This window comes from Pelmatolapia mariae, linkage group LG13 (assembly GCF_036321145.2).
Source record: "Pelmatolapia mariae isolate MD_Pm_ZW linkage group LG13, Pm_UMD_F_2, whole genome shotgun sequence".
NCBI lineage: Eukaryota > Metazoa > Chordata > Actinopteri > Cichliformes > Cichlidae > Pelmatolapia > Pelmatolapia mariae.
The window spans coordinates 17,961,433-17,975,657 of record NC_086238.1 but is presented as its reverse complement, the minus strand read 5'-3'; the positions used below and the strand labels follow the sequence as shown (position 1 = coordinate 17,975,657).

Genomic DNA, 14,225 nt, shown 5'->3' with positions numbered 1-14,225 from the left:
CGAACAGTTGTGAAATGGACATCTTTGTGGTGAAACACCCCTCCCCAGCCATCCCTCTGTTTCAGTGCAGATGCCAAGCAGCCAATGTGTGTAGGTGAGTAGGAGCAGAGCAGAAAAATTTCTGCAGCGTTTAAAAAAAGAAAAAGGGAAGGTAATACAACTCCAGAATGTCTGCCCATCAGAAAGGAAAGCAGCCAGAAAGGTCTAAGACGGAAGTAGTTGACAGGCAGGGGAAGTGGGAGGGGGGAGGCGGGGATGGGATCGGATGGGTTGGTTTTTTTTCCCCTGTCTTGGCATTTCTCTGGTACTGACTGTGCGCCTAAGCTACGAAAAACCTTGAGCTGGCGGCAGCCTGACTCTTCTGTTTTCCATCTCTCTTGTCGTCGTTCCCTTTCACAACATGGCCATGGAGGATCTACAGCTCTGCCAGATCTACAGCCTCAGCTCCTGCCAGCCAAGGCAGAGAGCAAGAAACTCAGCGCTCTACTCCAAAGTGCATAAAACTCTTCATTTCTGGGAGAAAAATCAAGCCTGCCTGCGAGTGCGTGTGCACACACTGTGTTCTCAGACTCGTACATCTGCACTGATGGAGCAAGATGAACGTCCGACATGTTTAAAAAAAAAAAAAGAGAGAGAAAGAGCTCTGAATTTCCATAGCTGAGACTGCACTTCTCCATCTGATTACATGGATTAAATATCCACGCACATTGAGACAGTGAGGGAACGCTGAGCAAACTAGGAAAAAACCTGCCGAAACACAAGCTGGGTTCTGCCGTATATGCTCAAGTCAATTCCAGTCACCCCGGGCATGTTGCAAACTTCACACACACATTCATGCACACGTGTATGTGTTCACTGAGCTCGATTGCAGACTGATCTTAGTGAGTTTTTTTTTTCTCTATAATGCAGATGTTCACAAGTTTACGTCTTCAGTGGGAACAAGGTGAAAAATGAGAGGGATTAAAAAGATTCGAGGGAGGAAAGTTGCAACAATGGAAAAGCGTACAAAAAAAAAAAGCCAGCGATGGTGGTATATGCAGAGCGTTTAGCTGAAGTCCGATATGTGTAATTACAGAGGCAGCGGCACTCCCTGCCTTTCCTGTACCTCAATGCACCTTTTCACCGACACCCCACCCTCATTATACACCTCTGCGCTTCCTATGTTTGTGTCAAATGTAAAGTAAACCTGCACACACACGTACAACAGGAAGGGAAAGTCATTCCGCCACAAGCCTGGAGTTCAGGCATGTGCGCAAACCTCTTGCCCCTAGGCACGTACACACACAGGTACGGTTCCTGCATTGTCTTGTTTTTCCCTCTTAACTCCTTCAAACCGGAAGTAATTAAACCCCCCTTTGGCACCCAGGGCCGAGTGTGTGGTCTGATAAGAGGTGGAGCTCCTGTGCTGATTGATGGGAGCTGTCTCCGCTACCTTTTACAATGTGGTTTTCCACACTGGAGGCATTCAGTGTGATGTTATTACTGCTTGGAGGGTTTTTTTTTATATCACAGGGATAGTTCTGGAAATGAAGGAGCGATGGAAGAAGGGTACGCAAGTTTGGAAGGAAAAACAGGAAAAGGGAAGGGCAGGAATTTATCCATTTGGTGTGTGAGTGATTGAATTTGTCTTCATCATTTTCTTTTCTCTGCTGTGTCCATCTGTGCCCCTCCATCAGCTCCTCCTCCTGCCGCTCTTTCACCTCTCCTTCCGCTTTGCCCTCTTCTTCCTCTGATTACACACATCCACACCCACCACGACCCTGCTGACCTAACCTCGACCCTTCCCAAACCTGTTGACACCTCCAGCATACCTGATTTTTCATGGGAACCTGTGTCATCTAACCCCATGTAAACACACACACACACAGAATGCAGAAGCTAACTTGTAGACAAACTAAGAAAATAAAGATACAGAACTGAATCTTAAACATGTTATCTAAATGCACAGCTCCGGTGAAACACTAACTCTCAGCATGTGTACATGGACTCTTGTAGCCTCTTGCGTGTAAGAGCTGAAACACTTCACTGCAGATTTTCTCATCTCTGCAAAGTTTCATCCCCCTTCTGCACAACAGGAGGGGGCGGGAGCCTCTTTCTCTCTCACACATAGACACACACACACGTTTTCCTCAATTTCTTTCAAAAGCAGCTTTCTCCTCTTCCCACCCTCTTACAGTCCTATCACTTTCCTCTCTTCTCCTGGAGCACATTTGAAAATCCATCTCTCTCCCTCTCACTCACAGCCATTACAAGTGTCCATCAGGTGGAACAGATTCAGCCCGTCTTATCCCCGCTCCCTCTTCTCATCCTCAGTCGCACCATCTTTTGCTGGCAATAATTAAGTCTCACAACCCGAATATATGTGCATATGTGTGTGTGTGTGTGTGTGTGTGTGTATGTGTGGCTAAATGCAGCAAGCAATTCTCACCAAAGTCCCTTTAATGTCTGCTTGCCCATCTGTCCGTCTATCAAGTTGGCATGAGCCCCACAGAAATGTTGGTAAAAGGCAAGGGCAACGTTTTTTTCTTTTTTCCTTTCTCTGATCTTAGGAATTTACTTCTTCAGAGAGGCACATTTGCCTCCAGGCCTATCTTCCCATCTCCTCCCTGCCTCATTCTGCAAAATGAGATCGAAGACTGAATGTAATGACTGCCATCTCAGAGGCGCACACTAAGCATGCATGGAGTCCAACACAGACACTCACATACACGTACTCGAAATCACATCATCTCCACTGCCCTTCTTATCCTTCCTCTTTTTTTCTTTTTACCCCTCTCTTCTTCCTCTGTAACCCCCTCACGTACTTAAATCCCAGGACTTTTCTCCCCTTTTTTGTCTCTACCCCTTTTCTAATGTCTGTGTCCTTTCAGATTCAAATCCCTCCTCTGCTTTTTTTTTTTATGACAAAGGAGCAGCTCCGTGAACTGGCTCCTGCAAGCATCCATGGCAACAGCCCCTCCAGTTCACTCACCCCTTCACCCCCTCATCAAGGCCTTCCCTGAACCCCAAATGACCCCTTTAGCCCTTTGGACACTATGTACAACAATCTTCTTAGGCTGAACGTAGCAGTAGTGACCCTCAGAAACACTGCATTAATCTTGAGATTATAATAAGTCAGATTAAGGACACGCTGAAGCCAACAGTAACGACGATCTAATGATAATCTGTCAGATCAGTAGACTATAAAAACACTTATCTTATGAAAGTTATTTTAAGTTAAGAAAAACATATTAAGTGCTTAATTCTTAAAGCTCTTGGGTAAACAACAAATCAATGTGCTGCTGCAGTGGCATGGACAAGTTTTAGTTTTCTTTTTAATTTTGATCCCTTTATATTGTTTATGTTAATGATTTTTTTTTTTAATTGAGGTGGTGGATAGTAATTCTGGTGGGGGGGGCTACTGAGGAGGGGTGGGGGCAATGGCAGGAAGAGTTGTACAATATAAATGTATTGCATCACTCTAATCACATTAAATTTGCCTGTAACGCAGCATTGTTCCTTAACTCAATAATATCATTACGGTTACCAATTAAGTGGTTAAGTAACCTTTTCAGAAATCTTCATAATGCGCAGATAACAACAAATTTGATTTTGTGTGTGTGTGTGTGTGGGGGGGGGGGGGGTGTCATGTGACCTCAGCTTGTGAGAGAAAGGACAAAAACAAATAACAATGGGATCTAGACTAAGGCCATGGATCTTATATATGTCCTTAACCTATTTTTTGCCATCCACCACCTGAAGTACACCAGACAGTGCATGGAGACCTGAGGAAACAGGCTCTTCCCAGCCTCTTATCAGACAGCTGTGAGAGTGAGCGGTGGAGTGACATGGTATTTTCTGGCACATAAGCCAAAGCAAATAACGCACTCCAACCTACAAGATTAACACCAGCTAACGGCAGGCTAATAAAAGCCATTGTGTGAAAGCTGTATATTAAACCCAACTGCCCCACTCCCCACACACACATCGACTGACACACTGTGTTTGTTTAGAGTTCAGTTCCATTGCCATCGCCACACATCTAAACCCGCAATCCATGTCATTAACTGGCCAGCTGACAGTTTTACACTTTTACAGCTGCACTCCTACTGTGCAGATAGCACAGTGCTACAGATCGGTTATGAGCAACACCTCGCACACGGATACACATGCTGAGACAGAAAACTGTAATCCCATTTTGTTTAACATGTGCCGACTGTGTGACTGGTTTAAAAGGGCGCAGCGTACATGTGAAAGCAGGAACGATGCAGCAAGAAAGCCAAGAGAGCAATTACATTCCTACTGTGCCCAGAAAGTCTTCAAGGAAAAGCAACTAGTGTGTTGTTAACAAGCATCCATCCCATTCTTGTGCCTGTCTAGGCATCAAAGAATCTTCCTTGATGCATAAAGGAGCCTATATTTATTTAACCGCTCGACTATTTTGAAGCGCTGCCTCCATGCTGATCAGAGCATTTTTGAAGAACACAGTCAGGCGGGGACGACATGAAAGTCAAGCCAAACCATGAGCTGACTTTTGTCAGCCTGCGTTCCAGTGCGCCTGGTGCCACATTTATTCTGCATTATGTGCAAGAAGAGTGGCTTGAAAGAGCAGAAAAATGCTAATGTATTTTCTGCCATTGTCATTCAGAGTATTTTAATCAATGTGCAAACAGAGCGCGCCTGGACAAGGTAAACGTTCCCATATTGAAGTGGCTACAGCGGCAACAATAAGCCTGTTGTGTGAAGACATTAAACAGCACGTTCAGTCCGCTTCTTCCATTGTAACAGCCACAGGTAGGCAAACTACCAGGGCCACCAGGGGTGCAGGAGTGGGCTCTATAAAGACAACATTGATATGCAATCTGATGAATCTAAAGTAATTACTGCTCCCACAGACACAGGCAAGGCTGCAGGGCAGAGGGGAGGGGAGCAGGAGTCTTTGAGAATTCTTAACCTTTCTGGTTGGGGTGTGGGGACCGGGGCGGGGGGTATTCAGACAATTAGGTAGGACAAGTCAGTCCATCTCTCTCTAACATCTGCATCCCACAGGTGACTCCATAGTGTCCTGTCAGTATTAGTGAAGGAAGGACGCAACAGACTGAAGAGGACAACACATTGAATAAAATCACACAAAGGTGCTGCTGATGATAATTTAAATAAATAAATATTTGTTTGCAACATGCAACAGATAAATTGGTTCACAATCAGATAAGCAGGCCAGGTTCTTTGTGCCCTCTCTGTTCTTCTTCATGTGACCTCACCCAGGTCTGGCCACTTAATCTCCAGTCACATGACTTCATCGCTGCCCAGCAGCACTCTGTAATCTCTCCATCTAAAGGAGAAGTCAAATATGCACAAATCCTCTTAGAGCTCTTCTGGGGGATTTTGTAACTCTGGAAAACTCCCCCTGTCCTCTCTGTGGCCATGTAGCGTAGCGTCCGGGCCATGTGGGGCTCTGAACTCACCGGCTTGGAGCCAAACAGTCTGAGACAGAACAACAAAAACAACAGGAGAGGAGAGCTCGGGCAGCCTCTCTCCAAGTAGGTAAGTTTGATACCTGACCTCAAGGGCAAAGGCCAAGAAAAGGTACAGTGTGTGTTTGTGTAAAGACAGAAGGACGGTGGGGGAGGTGGCTTAAAAGTGATGCTCTGTTGTTTGGCCTAACTCAGAATTAGCATGCTGATTAAAGCCTGGGAACAAAGGACTTTGGAATGCGACTTACCATCCATCACAACAACTAATTAGCTCGTCTCTAACCAGACTCCGAGACCAGAGACACAGAAATAGAGAAGCCTAAAAGAAAGACTAAAAAAAAAATCCCACAAAAAAGCCTTTCAGCCTTTCACTAAGATGTTTCTCAAAACTATATAGCTTAAAACAATTATTCAAACTTTGCAGGAACAGGAAACAACAGCAGTCGTGACTGGAAGAAAGCAAAGACCAGAACTCTAAATCTCAATCTCTTTCCAGGCGAGAAGGTCATGAGAGAGATGCCGGGATAAACACTGTGCCACCCTTCTTCACAACTTTCCCTCCAAACAGAGACACAAACCAGGCTTTACAGCTCGAGTATAGCTCAGTAAGCTACGCACAGACAAGAACAATAAAACAAAAAGAGTGTGAATTAGAACTCACAGTGAGGAAAACAAGAGGTCCGCCATGCCGGGGTTAGTTGTTTCTCTTTAGTTTATATTTCTCCCTCTAAAATTTTGTCTCTTTTCCAATATTTCAACTTTTACTGGAAGTTAAATGAAAAAAAAAAACTTGTGCTTCTGCATGAAACTCCGAAAGTTAAAAAAAAATAAATAAATAAATAAATAAGAGTATAAAATATAGAAACTGTGTCACAGGCCAGTTCTGGATTCTTATCCACGTCAATGTGAGTAAATGACAAGAATTTGAAGGGAAGGATGCAAAAGTAAACAAAAACGCTGAATAGGATGAAGGGTGGATTTATTTATTTATTTAGTTATTGACAAACTGGTGCCTGCTCTTTAAAAACAAGGCAAACAAATGTGCCCCCCCCCCCTCTCATACCCCGTGTTACAGCCCCTCACTGCTTACCTTCAGGTTCCAGAGTGGCCTCCTCCTTGGTGGCAGTAAGGGGCGGCCTGGCCACGCTGACAGTCAAAAGGGACAGCAGGACAGCGGCCAGGAGCCAGGCCCACGAGGCCATCCCGCTAGTGGGGGACAGCGCTCCCCATACCCCCCTTCTCCACCTCCCCCTGGACACTGATCCCATCTGAGGGGGTCCGCCCAACCATCAACTGCTGCAGGGTTGGCCTGTCACTCACCGGAATTCACCCAATCACCTGGGCTGGGAGGTAAAGGGAAGAAGTTGGGAGACAGGTTGAAGAGGCAGAAGTGTGAAAGGCAGCAAGGGGAGAGAACAAGAAGACAGATTTAGTCAAAATGGTTCATCTTAATTCATAGATGCTCTTTGAGCCACGTCCCTCTTACTTCTTTTTAAAACGCGAGAGACAGCTGAAACGACAGAGTCACCAAGTGCTTCAAAATGCTGTCAAACAAGCCACACCACAGACATACCGGAAAGGTGAGGCAGCCCACACAGAGCCGCCCCGCATCTACCTTTAGTTTTGATCTGTACGCACTGACATATATTTCAGAACACGAACTCAGAAACATCCCACTTCTAAATTTTAGTGTCAAAGGAGCCGTTTCACTCACGTCCCCCAGACTTCTAGCATTTATTTAATCTCACATGAATCTAATGAAAAAAAGAGCATCACCTGTTCCACGTTCCCACGCTGCTCATTTCCCCCGCTGAATTACTAATATTACGTTTTCTTTTGTAACAGATCAGTCATTATATGTTTTCAAAAGTCACTGGTGCAGAAAAGGCAAAGCAGCAGCCAGTGTGGCACCAGTTTCTCCGCTGGACACCGCTTATGCGCAACAGATGCACCAAACCTGTTGCCCGCGCTGTTGCGTTTGTGTTAATCGCATTCGTAAGAGCCTTTATTGCATGCCCAGGACTTGATTATGAGAGCCGTACGGTTTTAATTGAAAAAAAGCGATATTGCAACATGGGGACAAACACACACATCGTTCCGTTTAGCCAGACATCTGCGGTTCAACCGCGGCGAAGTGTCTCTGGAGGTTTGGTTAAGTCACGCTTCCCTGAGCTCCTTCTCCTCCAGCTGGAAGTATCGATTGGTTTCACCCGCAAAGACATACGTAATTTGACTTTTAGAGGGCGAAAAAGAAGACGTGCACATGCCGAGTTATCTTTCATTCAACCGCTCGGGGGCGGGGGGACTGCGGGACACGGACGGTGACCGCGCACCTGATGTCGGCGTGCATGCTTGAGTTCATCCCGACGTCTTAACTTTATTAGAGAAATGCGCCGGTGTGAATTTTGCAATTAGAGTACCCAGTTCCGCATAGTGACAGCCCAGACTCATGAATTATTGATGAAAAGTAAACGAATCAGTGCACCAATCAAGTACTACTGGCATCACCGCTGTCTAAAAACTTCTGCAGGACGAAAAGAGCCCAGATATCACGCCCCCACCAAAAAAGCCTCCATGTGGGGGTGTTTTTGTGCTACGCTGCTTAAAGAGAGCAATAAAAATACTACATTTTTCCACAACCGTCAAATAAATAAATAGCCTACAACAGAAACGATTTGGAAAAAGAGAAAATTAATGCGCAAAACTCAGAAGTAAACGGTTTATAGTGATACGTGATATAATCCACTCTAAAACGGGACCCACTGAGAGCTCGGCCTCATACATGACCAAGCCTTCATTTAAAAACTCGAGCTTTCAATGAAATTTCTTGGCACTGATTGAATCCCCGATTGAAATTCAAATCAGTTGGCTTTTTCCACAATGAGGGGGGCTCATTTGGAGCTCCTCGGTGATTTAGGGCTCCGGCACCAAGCAATGAAAAAAACAACAGCGGTCACGGGGTAATTGGCACCATAAATGCAATGTAGAAAATTTACCAAAGTAATAAATAACCCGGACACTTGTTAATGGGCCCTAAAGTGATGATGCAAGGTGTTGTGTGGCTCCTCTCGCGTCTTAAATAAACAAAGATGAAGTTCACAGAAATAAGTTTTTACGTGCAAAAAAAGAAAAAAAAACCCAAATTGGGTGTTTTATGCATGCCAGGAAAATATGATATTAAATTTTAAAAAAAACTTTATAAAGAACTTTACGCACTTCGTGGTCTTCTGGAAACTCTTTTGGTTAGAAAACTGCAAACAAACAATTTTCAGGGTTTTTTTCGTGCAGCTGTAAAAAGAAAAAAAATAACTGCACAAACCGTGGAAGCGCATTTCTACTATCTCGTATGGCAGCAGGAACCCTGACAGATGAGGCTCTGAGGACGCATTAGATTTTTTTTATCCCATGCAGAGAACACTTACCAGGGAGGACTAAAATCGTGGAGATCTGTTTTGGCATGCACAGATAAGGGAGGAGAGAGCATGAGCTGAATCCAGAGGGAGGAATGTCTCCAATAATACAATGCAGCGGCAAAAAAGGGAAAAAAATCGAGGCGCTGGCTTTTTTTTCTTCAGCTTACTATTCCACAATCAGCCGGCATCAGCTCGGATCTGAAGATATATTCCAAACCCGACTGACAGCGTAGTCCAATGCCATGCACAGAAATCCGGGTTTACATGCGTTATCCTTCCAAAACACTTCGTAAAACCATATCGCTGTCCCCCCCCTCGAAACTTTCCACCTCTCGTCACCAAGTTTCTTCCAAAGCGCAAAACACTGCCCAGTGTTCCCCGAACAGCGCACTTGTCAACTCAACAGAAAGTTTGCAGCTACCACGTACGTGGAACGAGTTCTAAAGGGCAGAAGAGAATAGTTGTCCACTGCAAGGAGAAAAAAAACACCTCATAAAATCCGTGAATGTGCGTCCTCTCGGTGAAACGAGCGTCTCTCGTGTCTACTTCTTCCGCCGACAGTCTTCACTCTGTTACTCAGACGCTTTGTCAGGTTTACTAGATTTTTTCTCCTCCTTACGTCTCCACACACACCGCCCTCCTTCCCTCCAGTGCGTGTCATCACCCCCCCTCCCTCCTCCTGTCCCGAGCACCCCGAGTGTAATTCGAGCCGGTGCCTGCACTGCTTTCTGGCCCTGCCTTCCTCCGCCCATCAAACTGCAGAGCTGCCTGACTGCCTGCCCCGCGCTCGACTCGTTCACACAGAGTGGGAATGCGAGAGCCCCTGCTCCTCTGCCGAGCTGTCAGACCGCAACGCCGCTCAGTGGCCAAGACGTGACACAACGTATAGCCCATAGACTGTAGTGAAGCATCCCTGCAGACTCAGTATTAGAATATTCAGATCAGTTTCTCAAAGTAGAAATAGTGTACAGTGATTTAGAGCAAGAAAACTGAAGTCAGAATGAAAGATCGGCAGAGGTTCACCAAACTACAAAAACCGTGTCTACAAATTGTGGAACAATTTTAGAACAATGTTCCTCAATAAAAATTGCAAAGACTTTGAATATCTCATCATCTGCAGGGCAAAAGACAATATTTGATGCCTGTGATTTCTGGGGCCTCAGGCAGCAGTGCATTAAAAACAGGCATAGAAATCACTGTATGAACCTGAGGAACACTGCCAGAAATTGCCTGTGACCGCAGTTCACCATGCAGTGCAAAGCCCTATGATACAAAGAAGAAGCTATATGTGAAAATGATCCAGAAACACCACCATTTAAAATCCTTCAAAATGTCCAGCAACTCATTTCTTTGGTTCCCAGATGTTTACAGACAGTTGGTAAAAGAAGAGGGGATGCTACACAGTGGTGTTGCTGCTATCAAATTCAAAATGGCCTTAAAATGTCACATTTTCTCAGTTTCACACAGTTTGTGTCAGTCATAAATCACTACATTCTGTATTTATTCACATTTTACGCAGCGTCCCAACTTTTTTAGAGTTGGGATAAGAAAACATCACTAATATAGCAGTCCAAGTAATACTGATATATCACTGAAAACATTCTCTCTGCTTCTGAACTGTTTCATACTATTGTGCACATTTTTAAATAAGAGATCTTTTTCATAGCTCGCGATAACAGAACAATAAATGAAAGCAATAAGAAGTGAATCACAGTTTAAGAGAGGGGGAGGTTTATGATATTCTGCAAGGCTGCGGAGTTTAGAAAAAAACTTCTGTTTATAACTTTCCTATAAATGAACAGCTCTGTCTGCAGCTACCCGGAGAGAAACTGAAGGTCGGCGCAACAAAAGTTGTCCCCCACTGATTCAAGCTGTCTCCTGCATTGGTTCAGGCGTTCAAGTGCTCTGAAAGAGACACAGGCGAGGGTGGAAGACTCTAATCTCTGCAGACTTTTTATTTTTGTCTCGCTTTCACTGCAGGAGCCCTTTTTTTTAAACAAGGGAGGGAAAACGCTTTCATTCAATTTGCACTAATAAGGCTTTTTTTTTTTCCTTCAGCAAAAGGTTTGTCCTGTGAATGGAGAGTTTCTCGTCTGTTTCTCTCTCCTCTCCCACCTCTGCCTGAAAACCAGTAAAACCTTCAGATAACAGTGGAGCTGACAGGTTGGCTAGAAATACAGAGGGAGCAAGAGGTGAGGAAGGAAAGTTTGACTCATTTTTCAAGTGGCACAAAATACCCCCCACCGTTTCTCCCTCTCTGTGACTCTTTCCTCCCACTACAGAAGTCTATTTACAATCACCCACTTTATTTTCCACTGCTCGGGCATCCCACATTTGAAAGAAACCTCATCAAGCAGATTCTCATGGGGCTTTGACAGAGGACGGGATGGACTCGGTGCCCTGGTGTTGTGGTATCCGTCAACCTGTCATTGTCCCTCTTCATTTCCAATCTTTTCTTTTTTTGTTTTTTGTTTTTCTCCCTCCTGTGCCAGCAACCACAGTGTTTGGATGCAGGGAAGGAAATGACAAGCTAGTAGCTTGTAATCAACATGTTAGATGAATATATTGATTTCTTGTCATTGTTGATAGAACTCGTAAGGAGGTGAACTTTTTGGAATGGCTGCCCAGTGATGTGTTAATGCCAGAACGTCTCTTATTGCTGTGAGAATTGAAGCTGTAACTGATGGTTTTGCTCTGAGCCAATCACCAGTCATTATGTTCACCTCATCCTGATATGCAAATCTGAGATGATGTGAGGGATGAATAACAGCGATTCCTGGATCACACCCAGATGTCCCATCTTTTCATGAAAGTATTAGTATGAAAGTCTGATGAGATGAACTGTGTACGTCTGCATTCTGGTGCAGATGTTAGCATTGTCACCTTACAGCAAAAATATTCTGGGTTCAAACCGGGTGCTTGGCTGGGATCTCCCTCCACAGAGTTTGCATACTCTTCCTGTTAGGTTAACTGCTGATTGTAACTTAGCTGTAGGTGTGGACAGGAGAGTGAAGTGTTGTTTTTGTCTCTGTGTTAACCATGTGATGTATGGGTGAGCTGAGCGTGATGAACGTCGCTCTCCCTCAGGTCAGCTGGGACAGGGAACAGCCCAATCCTAGTAGGATAAGCAGCTCAGAAAATGGATGGTGCATGTGAAAAATATGAACCTGGTGGCTTTTGAGAATAAATCACAGTATTAGTCAATTAAAAAACAACAAAAATAAATGCATAAAATATGTTCCCATAAGGGCTTTAAGAGCCCAGTTATTCAAATAGCATGTAGAAGTATAACAACCTTTATCTACTCTTTAGCATAAAATATCACACATTCTGCTCTAAAATATCGGAATTTGTTTTTCTCGCACATTTATTGATTCGTGGTTTTCCAATAGATGAGACAGTAGACTCAAATCATTTCTCAAGAAGACATCCCCTGACCTCACCTTGGCAGCAGCGGTAACATGGACCACAGTGTGTTGTTAGCTGACCACTTACTCCAGATGAAAATCTCTACAACTCCTTGATGGGCTGCAAGAAAAGACATTCATGCTCCCCAGAGCATCCACTGTGTTTGAACACACATCTAATTTGTTCGGCACTTTAGTTTATGAAGCAACGCTGTAAAGAAGAATGACAATTCCTCCACAAAGATGTGAGACACACTAAAAATAATCACTTCAAGTTATTGCTGGTTCTAGAAACTACTGTCATATGGGGTGTGCTTAGCTTTTCACACAGAGTCTGCACAGAGTCCTGTGAAAACTTCCTTTTTTGCAAGGCTTTACGCAGTCTCACAGAGAGGCTAGCATCGTTGCGGGCTGTCTTGCTTTTTTTATATAGTTGCATCTCGGGAATGTGTTTCTATCGTTTTCCTTTTTAACAATTCATGAAATATCATGTCTCATAAAAGTCTATTTTAGGCAGCCACAGTCCGCACAACAAATCCTCACAGTGCTGTATTAGTGATCGCAGCAATGATTGCCGTGCACGCCTCTGCTGGAGTCAATCATCCATTATACAGTGTGTTTTTTTGTCTTGTTTTTTTACTGCAGTGGCACATAGACAATCCACTCCCTCACACTGAACAGAGCCAGAGCACCAAACTCCTCCCTGTGTCCCTCTGAATGCTATAGAAGCGTAACAGAGATATTTGCCATTGAGAACATAAAACAGACTTGTTCTCCTTTAGAACACTGTGCTTTCTTCCTCCTTGAGGGTCCTGCAGTTAATCATGAATGGCAGCGATATGTTATTGCAACTTCACTGTTCCAAATCTTAGCCAGAAAGACCCCTCATTTTTCTCCCAGTGTATCACTGACACTGCATAATTAAAACATCAAACATCAGCCGGGTGAGTGAGTCATATCCTGAGCAAAATATGAAACAAATGCGCGGAGCTATAAGTGTTGGGGGGGATTGGAGAGAGAGAGAAGGAAGAAGTAAAAGCACGCCTCAGGGTCTAATTTGAACCATGTAGCTCCTCTGCAGCCGTGTGCCGATGTAAGAGGACCCTGACAGAAGGTGTGAAGGGAAAGTTTAGGGGGCATTCGAAACAGACAAGCAGAAATCAGTTTTAGGTGTGTGCCTGAAAATGTCATCATATCATATATGCCTTTTCTCCACCCAGGAGGTCAGATCTTAGCGCTGAACTCTCATACTGCCTGACTTGAGCCATCTCACGCTGTCACAGACTCTCTGCTTTTACCTCAGGAGGCATCACTGATACGCTATAATAATCTCATCTGGACACCCAGGCCTCCGCCGCCCTCTCCGCCTCCTCCTCAGCAGGTAACAGAATGCAGCGATCGAGAGGAGTGGATGGAGGGTCAGTCATCCAGATTCCTCACATGTTTCCACCTTAGTGCTCCAGAGTGTTTTGAATAGCTGGGATGCCTGCAGATTGAGCTCGCTGCAGAGCTAAGCTAAAAAGGGGGACACGAGCAGACGGAGAAAGCTGGCATTTCCAGCTCGAGCAGGGCGTTTGATAGTTTCGAATCCCTCGAGCAACGACGGGAAACGGCAAACAGCAGCACACTGAGCAGAAACATGTGCCCGCTTGTGCTAATGCAGCTTTACCTCTGATCAAAACGTCTGCTTCCCCTCCCACCTGACTGGCACCATTATACCTAATAAAAATAACACATGACTTTTTCCAGGGAGAAACACAGAGAAAAACTGAGTGGAACTGACAACTTTATATCTCGTATATAAAACGAAGAATGAACAGCTCTTTCTCCTGTCTTTATAAGTGATGAGGCTTTCTCTCCCGCTCTTTTTGTTGTTGTTGTTGTTTTTACCTCCCTGGCTTTGTTGCTCTTTTTATTTCACTGTTCTCTGCTCACAAAACACTTTACACTCA

General features: G+C 44.6%; 1 protein-coding gene across 2 annotated transcripts in view; it reads right to left on the bottom strand.

Moving 5' to 3' along the window:
* fgfr2 (fibroblast growth factor receptor 2) overlaps positions 1-9,475 on the bottom strand; it is a 39,391-nt gene extending 29,916 nt beyond the window's left edge. Inside the window, exons 1-2 of one of the 2 annotated variants that reach the window (XM_063490988.1) lie at positions 8,876-9,475; positions 6,544-6,796 (exon numbers count right to left, since the gene is read on the bottom strand). In XM_063490988.1, coding sequence (XP_063347058.1) covers positions 6,544-6,721 — 178 coding nt within the window. In that variant the 5' untranslated portion in view covers positions 6,722-6,796; positions 8,876-9,475. The remainder of the gene's footprint in view (positions 1-6,543; positions 6,797-8,875) is intronic. The other variant, XM_063490987.1, reaches the window with a different exon arrangement.
* Between the last annotated feature and the right edge of the window lie 4,750 nt (positions 9,476-14,225).